Source organism: Rissa tridactyla, chromosome 21, assembly GCF_028500815.1.
Source record: "Rissa tridactyla isolate bRisTri1 chromosome 21, bRisTri1.patW.cur.20221130, whole genome shotgun sequence".
Classification (NCBI taxonomy): domain Eukaryota; kingdom Metazoa; phylum Chordata; class Aves; order Charadriiformes; family Laridae; genus Rissa; species Rissa tridactyla.
In genome coordinates, this window is record NC_071486.1 from 4,519,629 (window position 1) to 4,540,223 (window position 20,595).

Below are 20,595 nucleotides of genomic sequence, written 5' to 3' on the forward strand. Positions count from 1 at the left end.
GAGAGCGGGGACGCGTCTGGTCCCAGGTTGTGGCAGATGGTGATGGGATGCAGGTGATGGGATGCAGGTGATGGGATGCAGGTGATGGGCAGGACTGGGACAGGGAACACGGTGTTTACAGAAGACCTTGGTCAGAGTCACGTGTAGCACATGCTTAGGGCTTTCCATCCTCCAGGTATGTTTCCTCTAGCAACTTCGCATTTAATTGCACAAGCAATTTTCCAGGCTTAGCACCTGAGTGATTTTTACAGCTTTCTAATTATTGGCTTCCTACCACTGCCCACCGAATGCCAGAGAAATACCCTTATTGACTGCCGCAGGCACTGAATCGGGCTTTATGCATTTATAAAACTTCACTGTTCACACCCGATGAGTTTCAGTAAATCAAAACAGCCGTAACATCCTTTGTATTCACCCGGGGGTTTTGCCGTAGGAATCTGTGCACAACGCCTGTCAACGCGCGGGTCCAAACACTTAGCTGAAAACCCAAGGAGCGAGCACCACCGGAGCAGCCCGTGTGACAGATGTAGTAGGTAGAGGCTGTGATTTTCAAAGAACTACAATTATTTCGCTCAGATCCAGCCACGTAATGGAAAAGCTCAAGCGCTCACCAGGCGCTCTGCTGAGAAGCGCAAAAGGAAAATGCAGCTCACAGCAAGGGAGTGCTGCGGGAGGAGGGGGGGAGCACCAGCTCTCCCCACACACCCCCCTCCGCACATCTTATTTGGTGTCCAAAAATTTGGCAAGCCGTAACGCCACCGAGTAACTCTCTGACGCGATAAGATGATGCAGGGACAGATGGCAACTGCTGGTATTTCTGCACGTCTGCTGCTGCCCAACTCTGAGAAATAACCAGCGAGCGCTGACCTTGGCTCTGTCCTGCCTCTGCCCCGCACTGAAGGCTGATGTGCCTCCCCAAACTGCTCCATCACCTTGCGATGGGGTCGAATCCGCAGCACAGCAGCCCCTGGAATGCGCTCGGCTTGGCAGAGAGCCGCGTTTTGCAAAAGGATTTATTTTCACCGGGTTTTTTCCCCCCACGGCTCCGCCGCTGTACGTGCCGCGCGGCTGCCTCGCCTCGCCTGGGGAGTTTTCCCAGCTTCGCTTTGGCAGGACTCGGCTCGCAGACGCGCAAACTGTCTGCAGGTTTCAGGTCCCTGGGCTCCCAGCCCGTTCCTACATTGCAGAGGCCGATTCTGACCCCAGTCAATAAACGAGCTGATTTTTCAACCCAGACTCTCTCCAGCCCAGCTCCGCTGCAATGTTCCATCCCCAAGTTTGTTTCTGCTTCTGGACCCTCCCCTGACTCAGAAATCGCCACCAGCTCCACAGCCCCCACCCATACCACGCACCGTATCTTTCTGGATAACTGTTTCCCAATCCGGACCCGTCTCTTCTCTTTTCTCACCTGCTTTTCACCCACTTTGGGATCAGGGGGGAGAAGGGCCAGCCCCCAGCACAACAGACACCAAGGGGCAGGGAATCGTTAGAAAGAGGGGGAAAAAGCGCAATATCCTTGGGCTGATTGATGCCGGCAGTCTCGGCGTATCTATTTTCTGTAATTGAGGGGTTCCTACCGATGTTCTCATCGAGACTAAAGGATGGGGCCACCTTCGTGCCTGTGATGGAGGCGGGTGGGTGACCCAAGCCCCATCGCCGCGGGATGCGCGGAGCTCTCGCCGTCCCTGCGTGGGGAAACGCTGCAGATCCATTCCTTCCCTGGCTGGATACTGCTGACACGAGCGCCCGGCCCCCGCTGACAGTCACATGCCATCAGGAATGCTTTTGACAAAAAAGCACTGTTTGGTGGGGTTGTTTTTTGGGGTTTTTTGGGGGTTTTTTGTTTGGTTTTTTTTTTTGCGGGTTTTGCTTTTTAATGCTTTGCAAATAGCTATACTAATAGCTTCTTCAGTTTGAGCGCAGATAAATAAGTCGCAGCCCGCCCGCGCCGCCGCGGCGGGACTCTGCCCTCCGACTTGGCTTCTGGTGAACTGACAGCTCAATAACCCGCCAGAGTGCCTCCCAGTAGCGAAGGACACCTCGGGACTACAAAACATAGCTTAACGCAAAGAGCTCTTCTATATTAAAAAAATAAATAAATATCCCCAACCTATAAAAACACAGGGAAGAGGATCATGCAAGGCTGGAGCTAGCGACACTCCACATACCCAGCGATCCTCTTTACAAAGTCAGACGAGAACTTTGCTGATAGTTAGGTTTTTCTCACGGTTTTTCCGTCAGTGGAACGCAGGCAGCTCTGCTATTGGCATATAAACTACGACTGTTAGGTAACACGCTTTCTGCCGCAAAATTATAATTAATTAAAAACAAAAAAAAGCCACCGCAGTTGCATTTCAAATCAATACCTGTTCGATTACACAGCTGCTTCCCACTATTTCCCCTTGACGTTGGCCTTACATTAAAGCAAATCAAAACATCCTCTCTGACAGCCATGTACTTAATCTTCTCTTTCTGAATGCTGCAATGACAGTCACTCGTTTACTCTAAATACAACATTGCTGTGACTATAATTTTGTCGTCATGTGTTGCTTTTTTGGGAAGGATGGCAATTATACCTCTACCTTGGCGACAGGCAGTGCCGCGATCCTACTGCAAGATCCCCCGGTGACTTGGTGCTCAAAACCCTCCCTCCCTGTAAAACTCAGCCCAGACCCGTGCGGTGGCACAAAACCCACCTCTTGGGCTGCTTTGGCATTTTGCACTTTGAAGACACCCCTCCTTATTTCTCCCTTAGCATCGGTTTCAGCACAAATCCCATCCCACCAGGGCGGCTAACACAATCTTTTTCCATTTCAAAGCTCTCCGGTAAAGCTTTCTTCCCCTTTCCTCTCCGAGCACTCAGCTAATTGAATCCAGTTCTCAGCTCCGCTCTGTTATAATCTCATTCTCTCCATTATAAAAAGTGCATCTTCAAGGACTACATAGCCCAGGTTGTACTAAAGGTAAATATTAGATGGGGCAGCATTAAAGGGAAGAGCAGCAAAAGGGGAGCCAAGGCACCATTAGGCACCTGCTTCCAGCCAGCTTCCCCAGGAGCTCGGGGATGCTCAAAAAACACAGCGCATTCAGGGTCCAGCAGAATTTCTTTAGCAAATGGTGCTCTTTCTTGTCGTTCTCCTCTTTTATCTGAATTTCCTTGTCACGGTTTGGCTGCAATTACCTCCTGACACCGTGGCGCAGATTTCATCCTAAGGAAAGTACCTTTTCTCTTGGGTTCAATGTTGATGGAATAAGTGGGCGCTTACAGTCCTAAAATGGTGTGGGTTAGGGAAGTTCGCCAGTTCAACCCATTTTTTAAAGTCGTCGTCTCTCTTGCAAGAGCCTTTCCTTCAGAATACATGAACAGAGGGCTGTCTTTTATGCTTTCTTTGTCAGCACCATCTTGGTTTTTGTCACCCGGGCACCACAAAGGGATGCTCACCGCGCCGTCCTGCCCGTTTCAGGCAAACCCCCGCTAAATCCCCATTCAATCCCATTCAGCTCAGACCTCCCGCGCTCCTGCCAGGAATACCTATCTCTGTTTGCACTGCAGTCTGGTTAAATTTAGCCCCCCTGCTGCGCTGAAGGTTATTTTCTCCTCTGCTCTGTCTTGCTGAATACGAAGTGCATGTCAATGAGAGCCAGAAAATGGCAGCGTGTTGCTATTTATAGGACGCAGATTTGTCTGTCTGACCGTGTACGGGAGCCGCAAACAAGAAGTCAGAGTACGTGAGGGAGGACACGGCAGTTATGAGCCGGAGCGTTGTTTGGGGGAAAAAAAGACACCTCCTTGCTTGGGATTAATTTATTAATATTCAATAGCCTTGTGTGGGTGCTGGAAGCAGTGGTATAAAGAGCTTGCCCCAGGAGAAAAGACTTCCCAGCGCTATCAGACCACCTTCCAACTGCCTGGGACCCAGCTGTCATTCCTCAAAGAGCTCTTCCCGCCTCTGCGTCCCCTCTCGTGCCTTGGCCAAGTCTTGGTGGGCATCCACCAGCCCCCTCTCAGCCCTGGAGCCCCCCCAGGGCCACCCAAAGGCAGCAGGACGCCGGCGGTGGTGGCAGCAGGCAACTGCCCGTCGCCTCTGCGGCTCGGACAGGGCTGCCCCGCGGGATTCGGGTTTCTCCCAGCTTGAAGGCGCTCATGAGCCCTTCAGGGCTCCGCAGCCCTCTGGATCCAGTGATGCTGCTCAGCCTCACTGGACGCCGGGGACTGGATCCACTTGGGCACGTTTCTTTCAGACCTTCTCGCTTCCAGGGCGGTTTTCAGACACAGCAAGTGAAAGATCAAATCTGTTACCCAGCTTCTTTTTGCCATTATTTGCAATGCGCCTTTCTCACTGGTCTGTGCTAGGTTTTACTTTGTGTTGTGACCCTTTGCTGTTTGTAGCTCCTGCTAAAACGTTGAGTTGACCCACCGCCACGAAAGAAAAGAGAAAAAAAAGCCACAGACGCCTGTGCTACAGTCTCAGATAACCTGGTCAATACGCACCCAGACACACAAACACAGCGCTAGAGATAATTTCTAAACCCATGGACTGTGTCTTATTATTCGTCTTTTTCCCCCCTCTGCGGTTCTGGTCTAGTCCCTTACGGCTGCTTTTTCTTTCAATTTTCCTCCCAGCTTATACCAAGAATCACGTGGACATCGCGACGCAGGGCTGGTTCATCGGGCTGATGTGTGCCATAGCTCTCCTGGTTCTCATCCTCCTGATAGTCTGCTTCATTAAGAGGAGCCGAGGCGGGAAATATCCAGGTAAGAGCCTTGCGCGGCAATCGTGTGCGCTCATGGTTTAAACATCTCCAGGCTTCCGGGCGCTAATCAAATTGTATTGCTCTCAGATAGATGCTTGTGATTACAAGGGCTCTTCTTTCTCCGTAGCGGGAACACTATTATTAGTGGGCAGCATTTCAGCTAATTAAAGGTCAGGTAAGGGCTCTGCGCTGCGCAGGCTTTAGGCTGCGGAGCTGGACACTCCTGCGATGCACGACCCAACCTCTACTCTGCAAATTTGCTTGTCCTCATCTAGGAAAAAAGATCTTTTCAGGCAAAAATCTCATTAAAAAGTTTTGCAAGGCAAATGGCAGGCTTCAGAAAATATACCGATTAATACGTCCTCTCCCGCTACCTGGAGCGCCCGTGCCCTGCTGCCACCACAGCAGCACTTTGCAAGCCCTTTGCGAGCCCTCTGCGAGCCCTCCCAGGTGCGGGTTTTTTACCGAGTCAATGAAGAGCTGTACTTCAACCCCGCAGGGATTTCACAAAGGCAGCCAAAACGCCGTCACTGCCTCGTAAAGCGTTTACCTTCTGTACTGCTCTCTAACGCCAATGTCGGGGATGTGCTTGCTTACAGTACGAGACAATAAAGACGAGCATCTCAATCCCGAAGACAAGAACGTAGAAGACGGCTCGTTCGACTACAGGTACGCTCCCGTTGGCATGTCCACCCCCGCCACCACGTCCCCCCCATCCGCCCCGCTCCCAGCCATCACGGACCTCACCGCGCTTCCCCTCCACATAACCGCAGCACCACGGTGCCACGCAGCCTCCTCGATTACCCCTCCCACCTTCCTCCTCCTGCCTCCTGCCCTCGGCAAGTCCTCTACCGAAGGAAACGCTCCCTGGAAGAGTAACAGGGCTGCGAGGATGCTGCCAAGGTCTCCTCCTTTCCCTGTCTCGGCCTGGAAGGATCAGTCCAGGCGGAGAGCCGGGGCTCTGGCATCAGCTACCCAGGACACAGCTGCAGGCCAACCCCGATGACACCCATAACGCATGCAAAAGAAAAAGAAAAAAATAAGTTAAACTGGAGCAGCCTGGGGATATTTCAGGTCAGCCTCTCTCTCCTACCCGTAAGAGAGCATCCAGGGGAGAAACGCCTGAAGTCCTGTTTGGGTCAGCGCTGGGAGCGTGCAAGAGGACCGGTTTGGGGGTCAGCCTGCATCCCAGCGCGGGCTTTCCTGCAAGGTCCCCAGGCAAACCCCCCAGAAACGCCCTGGGGGCTGCAGCGCAGCCCGGCCGCGGCTCTGCTAAAACCGCTCCAATTCCCCCCCTCAACCTCCGCTCAGCTGCTTTCACACAAAATGGCATCCTTGGAGGAGCAGCAGCGCCCCTTTTTACTCCAGGAAAACTCCCAGGAAAACTCCCAGAAAGGGGCAAGTGCTCTGCCGAGCCCACTGTCGCGCAGCGCAGCATCCACAGCTCCGCTGCTGTGCCGGGTTGCCCCCAAGGAGCAGGAGCAGGTAAGGACGTCAGGTCTCATCGGATTGCCCACACTTGACAGATGACAGGGATGCATTACAGCGCCTACAGTGGGCTTTGCTTTTCTTTAAAGAATTAAAATGCACCTTTCCATCCGAGCTGGATCCAAAGCCCAATTAGGCTAGCAGGAATTTTTCTCCTGACTTCAAAACAGGGGTTAATTAAACCCTACGTCATTACCGATACTCCTAGCATCGCAAATTGAGGTAGCAAAGATAGAAAAAAATGTATTTATGATTCAGTAAGGGATGTAACAAGACACGTGTTCCGCCTTTTAGGCTTTAGAGGAAGCAAAATGAATATATCTGCCTGCACACAATACCTAAATGGAAGTAGAACAACTGCAGCCCTCAATACGATCACATTTATATTGCTAGTAGCGCAGTAACTCTATTTCAGTAGCAACTCTTTTTCTCCAAAGGATGTCGTAAACCCAAAGCTCCCCAGTCTTTCCATAGCATGATACAGAGTGTAAATACACCCCAGCAGGAACCAGAATAAGCAGCATGTTGTAGGAAAAGCTCTTTATTCCCTAAACAACACCCAGGGGCAACACCTCCCTCACCTCCCTGCGAGATTTGGGTATCACCTCTAGTGGTGGCAAGCCACACCGGGGCAATTACATTAAATCCACATATAAATCACAGTCTGAGGATGTTCCGTCCAGATTCCTGGCCGGGACACAGAGAACAGCAGAGAAGAAATTAGCTCAGCCTGGTCCTGTTGCAGGCTTTGCCCCAGATCAAACATCTCTTCCCAGGCATGATTTCACAAGCGCAGGCAGAGCCCCTTGTACAGATACGAGCCATTACTGCACGCTACGCAGCCAGTGTCCACACTTCGACCAAAATGGGTCCCCTTAATGCTCTGAGCCACGATAGGGATCCTCTTGGTTCCCCAATTTGTGGGATGGTGTAAATACCATGTGGCAAACCTGAAACATCTCATCACCTACCCACACACCACCCCACGGGCTCAGCTCCATCGCCTGGATCTCAGACAAGGTCTCCACAGCCGAGCTTCTGGCAGTACGCACCGATTTCAGAGATCTGCTTCTCAAGAGTCCGTCGAGGCGGTTGCAGTCAGGACCTCCTCACCCCCATCGCTCCTAAGGCAATTCCATCGCCAGGGACCACTTGCCTTGCACAGAAGGAAAAGCAAGCTCTTGGCATGGCCGGCAGCATTGCGACAGTCAGCGATGCTGCATTTGCTGCCCAAGCACCATCCAAGGGGCATTTCCTTCCAGGCAATGGGAAGGAATGGGGGAAATCCTTCATCCTACGACACAGCAGCTTCTGCTTAGCTGAAGCTCAAACTTTTATCGACAGCCCCTGTCCCAAAAGTTTGCAAGCTAAAGGCCAAAATTAGTAGACAGACAACCACCAAGCTCCAAGATGCTCCTGCATTTTCAATCACACTGTCCCATGGACTAGATGGAGAAAAAAAACTACACCCAACCAAACAAGAACAACAATCAAAAAAACCCAAAAAACCCATAAACTTTGCCCCCTCCTTCTCAGGAACAACAGGAACAACAGGTTTCCTGGGAGAAGTAATAGGAGGCTTCCCTCAAGGAGGCAGAAAGGAAGGTGAACCTGGAGGATTGATGTGAAACGCTGTTGGCTGATTAAGATTCAAAATGATTGCAATGTTAGGCTCGAGGAGGGTAGCAATTAGTATTTCAAGCAAGGACAGGAATTGAGCTGACGTGAGTTCTTCATTGGTTTCCCTCCCCACCTCCACATAGCATGTCTGATATGCTCTCATCATATCTCACGTCCTTAATGCCCCGTGCATGCAACTTTCAGATCTCTGCAGCCTATAATTAAGAGATACTGTCACATCTTTCTGTTCCACTAACAGAATAATGGTTTTCCTGAGCAGAGGCTAAGCTGAGAAGCTTATTTTCAAAGCAGGAGACCATTATCCTTGGACAATGTTCTGTGCCAGTGACTGTGCCTCATTATACCAAATGTTTAAGCTGCACGTGGGGGAGTCGGCTGGAAACCCTGGCCGCTGGGAAGGGAAAGTTGAGTGGTTTTAGCTTCTGGGCTCCAGTTCAGATTCAGTGGCACAGGTTACACGCCGCAGGCAGCGCCAGCTTGCCCCGCATGGACCATCTCGGCAGACATCGAGACAGGAGGACACAGAGCCGTCCTCTGAGGGTAGCGAGGGGAGGAGAGCCCTGGCAAAGCAGCCTGGGGCGGTGTAGCCTTCTCAATAGATAACACGATGCTGCTGCATGACTAAATCGTGGGAACCCAGCAGAAGGCTGGAGGGGAGACCGAGCGTCCCGTTCACTTGGCCCTCGTCCCGCTGCCTGTTGGTCCCCAGCAGCGACCGCTGTTCCCTACAGCCGCTCGCCAACGGGCTTCAACCACCAGCCCTTTTCTGACCAGCCCGAGGGCAAACAGCTTCCCACCATCCCCTGCTGCTCCGCACCCGCTTCCTCGGGGAAGCCAATGAGGCTCATCCAGCTCCGAACAATTATACTGGCTCCATTTGGTATAACGAGGCAATTAGCTCCATGAGGAATGCAGACGTTTCCTTTTTGGTTTTTAGCACTGCCCCTGTAAATGCAGACCTCATCATATCTCTCTCTGATCAGGCTCTTTCTGCTTCTCTCTGTTTTATTCCCATTCTTTCTTCTCCTTTTCACCTGGTCTATCCACATGGACCATGAAGGTCTCTTGAAAGGTAGGACCACGTGCTGCCAGAAGTCCGGCACATTTAGCTTTTTTTATTTTCCTTCCTTCTAGCTATTTATTTCTTTATAGCCGAAACTATACCTTCCCCTCCCTATTCCCGTGTACCCGCCTCCACCTAACACATTAAACAAGATCCCTCTAACTGCTGCCGGCATCGGGGGTACCCCCCATGTCCAGCCAGTTGCATCTCGCTTGGAAAGGCTCCGTGGGCTGGGGGCACCCCCCGAGCGCCAGCCAGGTCCCCCCGGCCCCACAGCCCAGCGGCTGAGCCCCCCCGGTGCCGCAGGACCTGGCCGAAGGTTGGGCCTGGGGACGATGCCCTCGGTGCCTTCAGCGCCTTGCTGCCGGTCACCCAGGGGATGGTGGCAAGAGACAGGAGTCAAAAAAAAAAAAACCACGCTAGTTCCTAAACAATCTGCCCACTCTCCATCCTGAAAATCCTCCCCCCTTCTTTCTCCATGATTTATGCAACTCAAGACAAACGTTTCCCAAATGGTTTTCATCTGGGCGCTCTGGTTCTCTAATGCACACATCAGCAAGCCCCACAGAAATCCATTTTAACAGGGTTATAGCGCATCAAGACGCTGATGAATATCTGCTTCGCCCTCCTAATGCACTAACAGGATAAATAGTACCGGAGAGAGGTAAAACCAGGGGGCAGGTTCGGGAAACGCTTTGCCGGGGAGTTTGCTGCTGCAAACCCCCCCCCATTAGGGAAAATCTGGCTTTAACCGAACCCCAAATGCGGAAAGGATATTGCAAATAAAGGGATCTGGGTTTTGCCACTCTCTACTTGGCATTTATTGGGCTTTCTAACTGGCGGTCCTGCTTGCAGACTGAATTCTCTTCCTCCTCCCCCCCGCCCAGAACGAAGCTGCTTTCAGAGCTAACAAGTTATTTTTTATTGTGATGCCAAGTTAACACAAGGCCTCCAATATCGGTTTTGTATTATTGCTTACTTCACAAAGTGCTGATACAAGGAAATATGTTAAAAAGCTGCGTGTTGTACTGTGGGATACCAAATTCCTCTCCCACTGGAGAGGGCGATGCCATTAATTAAACGGCATGAGAGAGAGTTAATGCCTTCCCCAGCTGAAGAGCATTTTGCCTCCTGGCCCAAGCAAAGTGTTTCTCACTTTGTGTGAGAAAATACCTTTGTGTGGGCATCGACTACCAAGAGCTGCCATCAGAGCCCAGCGCTTTTACCAATTTTAAGAAAAATAGAGAACAGAGCCAAGTGCCACGCTGGGGAGCGAGCCTGAGGAGTCCCGAGCTAAAACAATAATAAAAAGACAGGAACAGAGGTGGGAGGAAAGAAAAAATATGTTTAAGGTACCTATGCGATATCTTTAGGAATGTTATACAATGTGCATGCTGGACATAAGATCAAACGTGAACCGAGGACTAGCCAATATGAACATTAATTTTTACGTATAGCAAGCCACTCGTCCTCCACACAATGTTATCTGTATTTATGAGATACCAGCCCTTGCCCTCCAGAGAGAAAACAGCTTTTCCCTGGTTTGTTTTTGTTTTTTTTTTGTTAAAAGCGTGGGTTTTTTTAAAGGGTTGCTTTTTGTCCTGTGGGTCAGACTATTTATTTTTCAGTGACCTGGCTTAATCTTGCTAGTGAAAGCGAGAAAAGGATAAAGAATTGAGCAAACAAGCTTAGATGCTCAGAAATAAGCTTGGAAAGGTAAATTCCCAGGAGTTTTGGAAGCTGCACAGAACTTGGCATCCTACACATGCCCCCTCGCAGTGCTTTGAGAGCGCTCCCCATTGCGTGTATCTAAACACCCGAGCGGAGTTTTGCAAGGAAACCTGGAAACAAGCCTCAGGTCACACCAAGGGTGGCTAAAATGCTAAGAGAAAGAAAGAATATTAAGCAATGACAAGGAAAGGATATTTATAACGTACATCCAGTTGGACGGATCTAAGCATCCTATGTAATATAGGGTTAAAAAATAAAAATAAAAAAGGCTTTCTAAAAAGAAAAAAGCATGAAGGTTGGGCTCACAGAAATACCAACCACAGCAGTGATTGCACGGGCAGCTGTGGGTCTCCTATGCGGAGACTTGTCTCCCCACCTTCATCTCCGTGGGCAGACACACCATGACTTGCTGCCGGCCGTCAGAGCACCCTGTATTTGTGGTCTCTGGTCCGTATATTTGCACACTGGATTTATTTTTTGAATATCCAGACCTTGGGTGAAGGTTGTAAGCCCCGTTCTCAACCCTTCCTGTGTCTGTCTGTCTTCTGCTACCCAGCGATGAAGACAACAAACCCCTGCCAAACAGCCAGACCTCCTTGGACGGCACGATAAAGCAGCAGGAGAGTGACGATAGCTTGGTGGACTATGGAGAGGGGGGAGAAGGGCAGTTTAATGAGGACGGCTCCTTTATCGGCCAGTACACGGTGAAGAAGGACAAAGAGGAGACCGAAGGCAACGAGAGCTCGGAAGCCACCTCCCCAGTCAATGCTATCTACTCCTTGGCATAGCGCAGTGCACTGAGACCACAACCGGCCCGAGGTGTCTGTAGTGGATGGGGGTTAAACAACAGCCCCCGCCGCCACTACCTCCAACAGAAACGTGCGAATGAAAAACCAACCAACAATGACACACACAAAAAAAAAAAAAAAAAAAAAAGAAAAAGCAACAAAAAAAAAAAAAAGAAGGGAAAAAAAATCCAAGCAAACAGGCAGACCGGGTGGCTGCCGACGCCATCTTCTCCTTAGCAAACAAGCGAACGGCAAGGACTCGCGGGGCGCGGATGGGTTGTAGCTGTAGCTGAACTCTGGGCTGAGCCAGAGGGGCTGGAGCAGGAGCGGGATGCTCGGGATGCACCCCCAGCTCCGGGGCTGGCCCCGGCACCCAGAGCCAGCCCAGGGGGACCACCGCGGGCTCAGCCACCCAGGCTCCCCGAGGCCCTTTTTGTTCTTTTGGGAGGCAGGTCAAAAATTCTTCTTTTTAATCTTTACAGGAAGGTTCCAGATAAGAGGGGGAGGGGAAAAAAAAATAGAGAGTTTTGGGAAGCAAAGAGGGGTGAGCGGGGCCTGGGCAGAGTAGCAAGAGCAACGTAAGTGCATGAAAGGAGGAAAGTGGTGGATCTTTGGGTAATGACACCACGGCACCGTATTACCGAGATGTCCATCCTCACAGCAGCATCCCGGCCATAGCCTCTCCCAAACCAGGCAACCTCCTTTCCGGGAGATCAAGCAGCACCTCTGCAGGGAAGAGCAGGTCCCACCACTTCCCTCAGCACCGTAACTCGCATCAGTGCTGAGGCTCCATGGTCCATCCCCGCTGCGAAGCCCATGGAGGGGGTCACCGGAGCATCCTCAGAGGACAAGAGGTTGCAGAAGAGCTTGTGGGATTTGTGGAAGGACAGTCAGGTACCGCTCGCCCTCCGAGCCCAGGACAACAGCATCGCTTGCCTGGGTCACTGCAGGCAAACCATTTTGGTTTAGTATTTGCTTTGTAAGAATCTGGGGGGAAACCACCCCCAGACCCCACACCTGCTTTCTTTTAAAGGCAACTCCATAAATCTTATGTAGCAAAGAGGGAGTGGAAGCAGGACCAGTATTAACGTAGGATGAGGGGACCAGAAATCACTTATTTTTTACAATAAAAAAAAAAAAAAAAAATCAGAGCAACCCAGTTGTGACAAGAAGCACCTGCTGGGATCGGGGGGAGGATCACCTGCACCACAGCTCGAACGGTCCAGGGACACACGTCCCTCAGGGGACACACAGCGGGAGGGCAGGACCCGAGGTCCACGTCTCCCCCAGGCACCGGAGATGAGCCAGATCGACAGTGTTTTCCACTAAACTCCCCTCCTCATTTCTGACAGTGGCCTTTCCCCCCTCCATCAATCAGCCTGAGCGAGACCCTTCCGCACCGGGGACTCCCCTCCGCTCTCTTATTTACATATCAAGACAACACGCGATTTAAGTTAACCCGTTAACGCACTGTAACAACGCGTCTCGGATAGGAGTGCTCCTTCACATGCCTTACACAGCTTCGAACTTCCCATGAAGTTTAATAAACTGATACTATTCCCCCCCCACCGCTTCCGCGCCCCTAACGCGACGGTCTTCGATCCGCCAGACCAGTAGGAGTAGGATGCCTGGGCAGCTCTCCCAGCTGAGACAGCATGGATCATCGTAGAAGGTAGAATTTTTATAATAGACAGTCCTTAGTGGCCAACGCCATGTGTATTCTCCCACTTCCTGCACTTTTGAAACCAAAGGTACCTTCGCTGAGAGAGATCGGATTTCTTCGGACCGTTTCCCAGACGGCCAACGACGTTAGGATGGATTTTTCTTTCATTTCTTTTTCTAAAGGAGGATGACGTTGTTCAGCATAATGGATTAAATGCAATAGGATTAATGCAATTATTCTTTGAGCTTTCAAGCTGGTTTGCTATGAAGACGTATTGCTAACAAGAATACTTCTACTAATATGGATTGTTGATATGGACTTTGCCACACTCTTTAAGCTGCTAACGGCACAACTATCCTGCGCTTCGGGAAAGAGCCCGGACCCGGTCAGCACCCGCGGGGCACCTACTGCTGGATCACACGGAGAAAAGAGGAGAGCGCTGGATGTAAAGCACACAGCACAGGAGTTCCGGGCACCATATGAGCCAAGGAGGGTGTAAGGCTGGTGCCACCAGGCAGAGGAACCCCCTAGAGCTGGGGGCGCTCCTGCCACCCCAGGGCAGCGCAGGGATGTCCACATTCCTGCCCACCTGCCGGGGTCCTCCATCCATGTCATCTCGCAGGGTGGGAGCCACACGTCTTGCTCCGTTACCGTCGGTGTAAATGCATTCCTGCAACAAGCCTACTTCTACTGCTGCCGATCCGGCTTAAGGAGAGCATCTCCCAGCCCATTCCCAGGACGCGCAGCAATTGCATTCGGTTTCTAAGCAAACACACCAGGCCAAACGTAGCGCAGCCCTCGGTGACGGGGATAAGCGCTCCCCAAGCCTACGGCTGTCCTTACGATGAGAGTTTGCGCGACTTCTTGCCCAAGCACTGGTGGAAACGAGGAGAGAAAGAAACTACAGCCTCCGCCGCCGGAGCCGGGCATCTGCATTCGCACCCAGCACACTGGAGCCTCGCCACTTCGTGGACCAACCGCTAACGGGGGACCACAAGACCCTCAGCTCCCACCGACACCTCCAAACCTCAAGAAAGTTGGTCAGGCGTTACTGGAAGCAGGGCGGTCTGTGTCGTGTATCTGTATTACGTGCCATTTGTATTAAAGCCTGTATTTCTGTCCTGTCGCGAACCACCATTTTACTGCGCAAACCTCTTCGCATCCGTTTGGAAACGGAGAAGCGTTTCCCCCTGTAGCTTTGCAGCATGTGCCCCACAGCACGTGTTGGCAAGCGGGGAGGGAAGGAGCCGGACCCAGCCCAGCTAGCCCTGTCCTAGCCCCAAAAAGTCTCACAAAAGCCATTAGAGTCTCCTACCACCACCTTACTTTAACCAGAAGAGGAAGGAGATGTCCGCAGAGGGCCCGGTGGACAAACGGCTCGGTGTAGGCTACTGGGAGTCTTGTATTGGCTTGGTGTAAAAACTGCTCAAATATTATAAGGTAAAGTCAAAATTTTAACATTTATTTGAAACTTCCCCTCGAGTTTTGGAGCCCAAAGAAAATTGTCGCTAAGTTCAAAACTCAACACGAGCTTAACGTTTTCTACTCCCTTTAGCAAAGGCTCAGTAGGTGTTTGCAGGTGCGGTTACTGCATGGCGGGGAGCAGAGCCCTCGCTGGCTCCCACCGCCAAAACCACCACAGCTCTGACGGGGCGACCCCACACCACCCCAAAACCGCATTCGCCCCCCAGAACCAGCCAGGGCCAGGCTGCACCCGCCCCGCGGCCACGCTTCTGCTGAGCGAGTGTCCTCTGAGCGCTGGGAGATGGACGGAGACCCCGCACGCGGACCGGTGGTGCCGAGGGGTCTTGCCCGCCCATCTCTGCCTGTTTGGGTGCGTGCCATGCTGGTGGCCTGTCCCCAGTGTCCCCCACAGGAGCTGCTTTGCTTCTCCATCCCTAGCTGTCCCTGTCCGGAGGGGACAGGACAGTCACTTTGGCTCCCACTACCTACAGCGTAACCCCCAGGGCCGGCAGAGATGCTCAGGGGAGCCCCGTATCCGCCACCCTCTGCTCGAAGGGCAGGACCCCTCCAAAGGGGTCGGTCTCCATCACAGGGGCAACCATCCCTCTCTGGGACCCGCACAGCCTCTCTGGAGCAGGGCAAACTTCCACCTTTTCCTTTGCAGAAGATACATCTTCCTAAAGGGTTTAAATTAATGGCCAACGCTTAATAAATAAATAAATAAACAGAAGAGCCAGCCCCAAAATCAAGTGCTCTCAGAAGCCGGGGGGAAAAGCAGTTTGGATCCAACTCCCAACTTGCAAATTTGAGCCTGTTTCTAAAACGCGCTGAGCCAAAACCTCGTCCATGTTCTGGAGGCGGATCCAGACTCTGCCGGCTGCATCGGAGCCCAGGGAGACAGCCCGTCCCTCCCGGACGCCTTCTGCTCTTTGGAGCCCCGCACGTGTACAGCAGCGGATACAAACCACAGAGGCGCAAGAGTGGGGTCCGAGAGGACAGTTGCCACATTTACGTGCTCTTGAAGGGGCTCCTGTTCTCCCCGAAGTCATGTTGCAGTAAAGACAGAAAAGCAGCGGGGAAAAATCAAGTTTTGGTACGGGCCTGGAAATCCTGCTCACGGAAACACCATCGGTCTGTCCTGACGTCCCCTCAACACGCCCCCTGCCAGCATTGCCTTCTCGCAGACGCCAGCCCCCGAGCCCGCGTGCTGCGGTCTCTTCGGACCCCAAGCAATTGACCAGCCGATGAGGAGCCGCGGGTCGTGCCGCCGGGGGAGCGGGACGGGTGCGAGGGCAGAGCCGCGCAGCATCGCCCGCCGCCGGAGCCCAGCCCCTCGCCGTGCCTTAGCTGGCATGCAGCCCTCGCCCCGGCCCTGCCGCCACGTCCCCGCGCCTCTCCTCGCTGTCACCGAGTCCCAGCGGAGCCGCGAGTTCAACCTGCAACGTAACGTCTGTCATACCAGGCTTCATTGTGTACTAGCAGCAAACGGTTTCAGTTAAGCAATAAAGAGAAACAAACCTTGTTAAAAAACAACAAAAAAAAAAAAAAGAGAGAGAGAGAGAGACCACGTTCTATTTCTTGCACTAAGACCTGTTTTATTAACGGGAATTAACGATGCTTTTCTGGTCCTAACAAAGCCCCCACCGCATCCGTAGCTCCCCTTGCCCAGCAGCGCCTGTCTCTCCACGTCCTTCACAAGTGGGCATCGGGCTTTGGTTGTCAAACGCCGTCTAAACCCCGTGTCAAACCCGCGGAGCAGGCTCCTTCCTCTGCAGTACGGAGTTCTACGTGTTCGTTCCTCCTGCTCACGTCAGAAAGGAAAGTATTGGACTCTTCTGTTTTTCTTTAATTTGTAAATATATTGCCAGCCATCCATCCTCTCTGTAAAACCTCCTGGTTGTTCTAAAGTATTCTATGTATTTATTTGCCTTTTTTTTTTTTTTTTTAAAAAAAAAAAGCAAAAAAACCAACACCTTTGCGTTAACCCACTTGTTCCAATGAGAAATGTATAGCTGAAGCTGTAAAAGCAACAGTTTACAGCGAGAAGATTTACAGACTAGAGAAAAAAAAAATGTTTAATATAAGGACTTATAAACCGACTGCATGAGAGATGAAAGAAGGCCAAAATACTCAGATATCATTTTTTTTGAATCACTGTAAAAAAAGAAAAGACTGGATTTTTTTGTATAGAGAACACTAAACATATAATAAAACATTGTTCAAAACTCACGCTAAGCCTGCGGCTCGTTTCCGTCACCTTTCTAAAGGTAAAAGCCGGCCCCGCTGCTCACCCGGTGGGTGCCCACCCAACACGTGGCCCTGCGAAATCCTGCTGGTCCCCAACATCCCCCAGCCCGCAGCCTGCCCCAGCACCACCCTCCCTCCCCAGGAATCCCTCTGAATTCCCTCATCCTTCCCCAGACGTTCCCCTGAAACCATCCGAAGGGGAAGCACTGCCCAGCCCGAACACCGCCGCGGAGATGCAGCGCATCCTTCCTGCGGGTCTGTGCTTCCGCTGAAGAAAATTCGACCGAGCGGTTTAAAACCCTCAGCACCTCCTTTGCCACCCTGCTAGAACATTTTTTCCGCCCTCGGTTTATCGAGGCGAAGCAGCACTAGCCCCGGGCCAAGACTTGGCAGCGATAAGATGCCGGGGATGCTTTGTTTTCAGGAGCATCTCCCACCGGCCAGGCGCAGAGCCGGGAAGCAGCAGCCAGGGCGGTGGGACGGGAGGGGACCCTCCAGCACAGCCCTCCGCCTGCCAGCTTGTCCCCCCCGGGGGCACGGGGCAGAGGGGACGGTTCCCAAAGCCCTCGGAAGCTCAATGCGGCAGGTCCTGCACTTCTGCTGCTGCAACACGGCACGAGAGGGTCATGGGAGGCTGCAGAAAGGGTCTGGGGCGCGGCGGGTCTTCACTCCCGCTGCACCCGAGCAGGCTGCGGGGATGTCCCGGCACAGGCAGGGCAGATCTCCCCACCAGGATTTTTACAGCCCCCCGCCCCCAGCTCTGGGTGCTCTGACATCTCCCACCCACAGCCAGATCTGCTCAGCTGCATTAAACAGCAGGAGATGCTCCGGTCATTAAAAGCTGGTAGAGGTTGAAACATGGGAGTCTTGGTGCCGGGACAAGACGCCGTCTCTGCGTCGAGCCCAGCAGAAGCATCCCCAGTGAACGGGATGCGGGCGACTGCGGGGATGGTGGGGACACAGCCCTGGCGCATCTCGCTGCACATCGCAGCAGGTCTGTTTGCATTAGGGGAAACACTCAAGGGCAGCAATAACCACCCCCAGAGACCCGGGCAGGAGCTCATCACTCTTCACAAAGCCCTTGCCAACCACCTTGGCCACCACCGAGGCCTAAGTGCAGGCAACGGCATCCTGTCCAGGTGGGGAAACTGAGGCACGAAGGAGCAACGGTTGCTCAGGGACAAGCCCTGAGTGTGGCTCCCTGGCACTGCCCGTGCCCATGATGCTGGTTTGGCACCTTTGAGACACGCCGTCCTGGCAAACAGCGGCTCTGCATCCGTGACAGCGCCGGCTGCATCACGAACCCCCTTCAGAAGCACACGATACAGGCTGGAGAAAGCAGCCCCCCCCAGCCCAGCAAACATATGGGAGCATCAGGGTTTAACCCAGCTCCCCCCTCCTGACCCGGCAGGTCCTGGCAGCAAGTGCTGCCTCCCCCTGGGGTCCATCCTGCGCCTCCCCAGCCTTTCCTGCCCCCGAGGCTCTGAAGTGCTCTTAGCAGAGGCTCCCTGGTGCAAAGCCCTGACGAGAATGAGCTGAAGGATGGTGGGGGGGGGGCGGTAACAGCAGAGCCAATTTGGCTAATGAAGATGTAATTGCTGCGGCCCTCGCTAATAGGATGAAAGTATTAGTGCTTCCTGCTCCAGTGCTGCGGCGGGGGCTCTGTCTGTGTCCCCACCCCCACCCCCCCACTTACTTGAACAGCAGCAAGGAAAAAAAAAACAAAAAAAAGCATCCTTTGGCCAGTGTAGGAGATGCCCAGCACAGACTGGGGTGATGGAGGCGGCAGCCACCCTCATTCCCTGCCACAAGGAAGGAAGAAGGAGGAATAGGACTTAGCCTTTGACGCAGAAATTCCAGTTAGTTGGAGCCCCGGGACCCCTGCAATACCTCAAAGCCACCATGTCCCACTGCCCACAGCCATGGGAACCAGCGGGGCCCGTGGGCTCAGGCTGCGCAGGCGGCTGCTCCCATCATTCCCATAGGACACACGGCATTTTTATCATCCAGGAGCGAGCGACAATGGACCCATCCTCATCCTCGCGATCGATACAGCGGGAGACGTGCACGCATTAGCACTCGTCCCTTTTTATGGCAGGATAATGACACCCATATCTTCCCTGACCTCTGCCCGCCCGTGGGGCAGCAGGGCTGGGTCGATGCCGACAGACTGCCTCCAATTACCCTCCTCCTCCTCGCAGAGGCAGCTCCAGCCTATTGCCCATTACCGCAGCTAAGAGCCATCCACTGTCGGCACCGGGAATATCCAAGGGAGCCCTTACAGAGCCGCTTCCTCCCCCAGCTGCTATCGCTGCGGTCTCAGAACACGTCTGCACTAGGGCGAACACCCGAGAGGTCACTGATGTCACTGTCACCTGCAGAGAGACGCTTGGGGGGCTGCCAGTAACAGAGACACAGAGGAGAGGGGGCAGAGGGCAGGTCCTCCACCAAGGATGGGGCTCATCACCTCTCTTGGGTTGGTCCCTCCATTAGTCCTTTTGCTGGGGGTCAGGATCCAGCCCTCTTCTTCCTTTCTGCCCAGCAAAAGCGAGTGGAAAAGTTATGCGTGAGCACCCGCAGGAAGGGCTGTGGCCGGTTTCTCCCAGTCTCACCCCAAAACGGCAGCAGGGAGCAGAGGACCGGGCAGCTGGGCGAGGGGAAGAGAGGTGGGACCGGCAACACACCCCACTCCATCACGGGCATTTCTGCACCCATTTGCTGGAGGAGTCTGGACCGCTGGAGCTTCGCCAGTCGATAGAGATACTAATGCTTTAATTACTCCTCTGTAATTGCAGACCATTAACCTGTGGACAGCCCCAGCGCCCATTGATCTCCTTACATCATTAACAGGTCTGGGCTGGGAGGGATGGAGAGTGCAGGGTGGTCCCTGCCATGCTCCTGAATCCCCCGCTTCCCACCTCACTGTGCAGCCTGGCAGCGACCTGAAAACCCCACCCCGGGGGTCCTTCGCACCTCAGCAGCGATGGGATCCGCAGCATCTCCTTCCCCCAAACCTCAGGGCCTGCAGCGTGGCATGGAGGAGGTCCTGAAGCGTCACCCCACCGGGACAGACCTCCCCCCGGCAGCCAGAAAACAGCAAAGGTCTCGTGGCTGCAGACATTCGCAGGGAAGGGCTCTGGGTGCAGCCTCATGGGGGGGCACAGCTACAGTTTGCAGAGCGCTGCCAAGGCGGGCAATCCCAGCCCTAAGCCCCTTGGACCACAGCAACAGCCGAAGGTGGCTCTGCACACCCAAAAAAGCCAAAGCTGACCCCAGCTGCCACCCCGCCGTGTCCCCCCGGCAGCATCCAGAGCCACGCTCTGGGTCCCGCTCCGCTACCCCTGCTGCGAGGAAACCCCGTCCTCCCCGGCGCAGCGCAGTCGGGTACCACCTACGGCAGCCGCGCTCAGCGCGATGGAGCTTCCCAAAAATCCTGCTATAAAGCAATCTCCCCAGCACACACACAAGCCTGGTTATGTGTGTACAGACACAGATAGACATATATTTAGGCACGGGGGTGCATATATATACAGAAACACGCACACGCTGCACGGAGGTGGGTGTCCCTACCGAGACACCCCCTAAGGGCTAATCCCTTTCCTGCTTCCACCCCACAGACATGGGCTCGGACCCCCCTCGGGTCCCCCCCGCCCCGGGCTCACACCTGCTCCAGCCCCAGGGACGGGGGGAGCCGGCGGCGATCGGCGCAGGCGAGGGGTTTCTGCTGGGGACTGGTGGGAGCAGCAGCCAGGGAG

General features: G+C 53.4%; 1 protein-coding gene across 5 annotated transcripts in view; it reads left to right on the plus strand.

The window, feature by feature from the left end:
- The window catches only part of NFASC (neurofascin), a 68,317-nt gene extending 51,908 nt beyond the window's left edge, over nucleotides 1-16,409 (plus strand). For all 5 annotated transcript variants that reach the window (XM_054181549.1, XM_054181544.1, XM_054181547.1 and 2 more), the window contains 3 exons: nucleotides 4,625-4,756; nucleotides 5,355-5,424; nucleotides 11,235-16,409. In XM_054181549.1, coding sequence (XP_054037524.1) covers nucleotides 4,625-4,756; nucleotides 5,355-5,424; nucleotides 11,235-11,466 — 434 coding nt within the window. In that variant the 3' untranslated portion in view covers nucleotides 11,467-16,409. The remainder of the gene's footprint in view (nucleotides 1-4,624; nucleotides 4,757-5,354; nucleotides 5,425-11,234) is intronic.
- The last annotated feature ends 4,186 nt before the right edge of the window (nucleotides 16,410-20,595 follow it).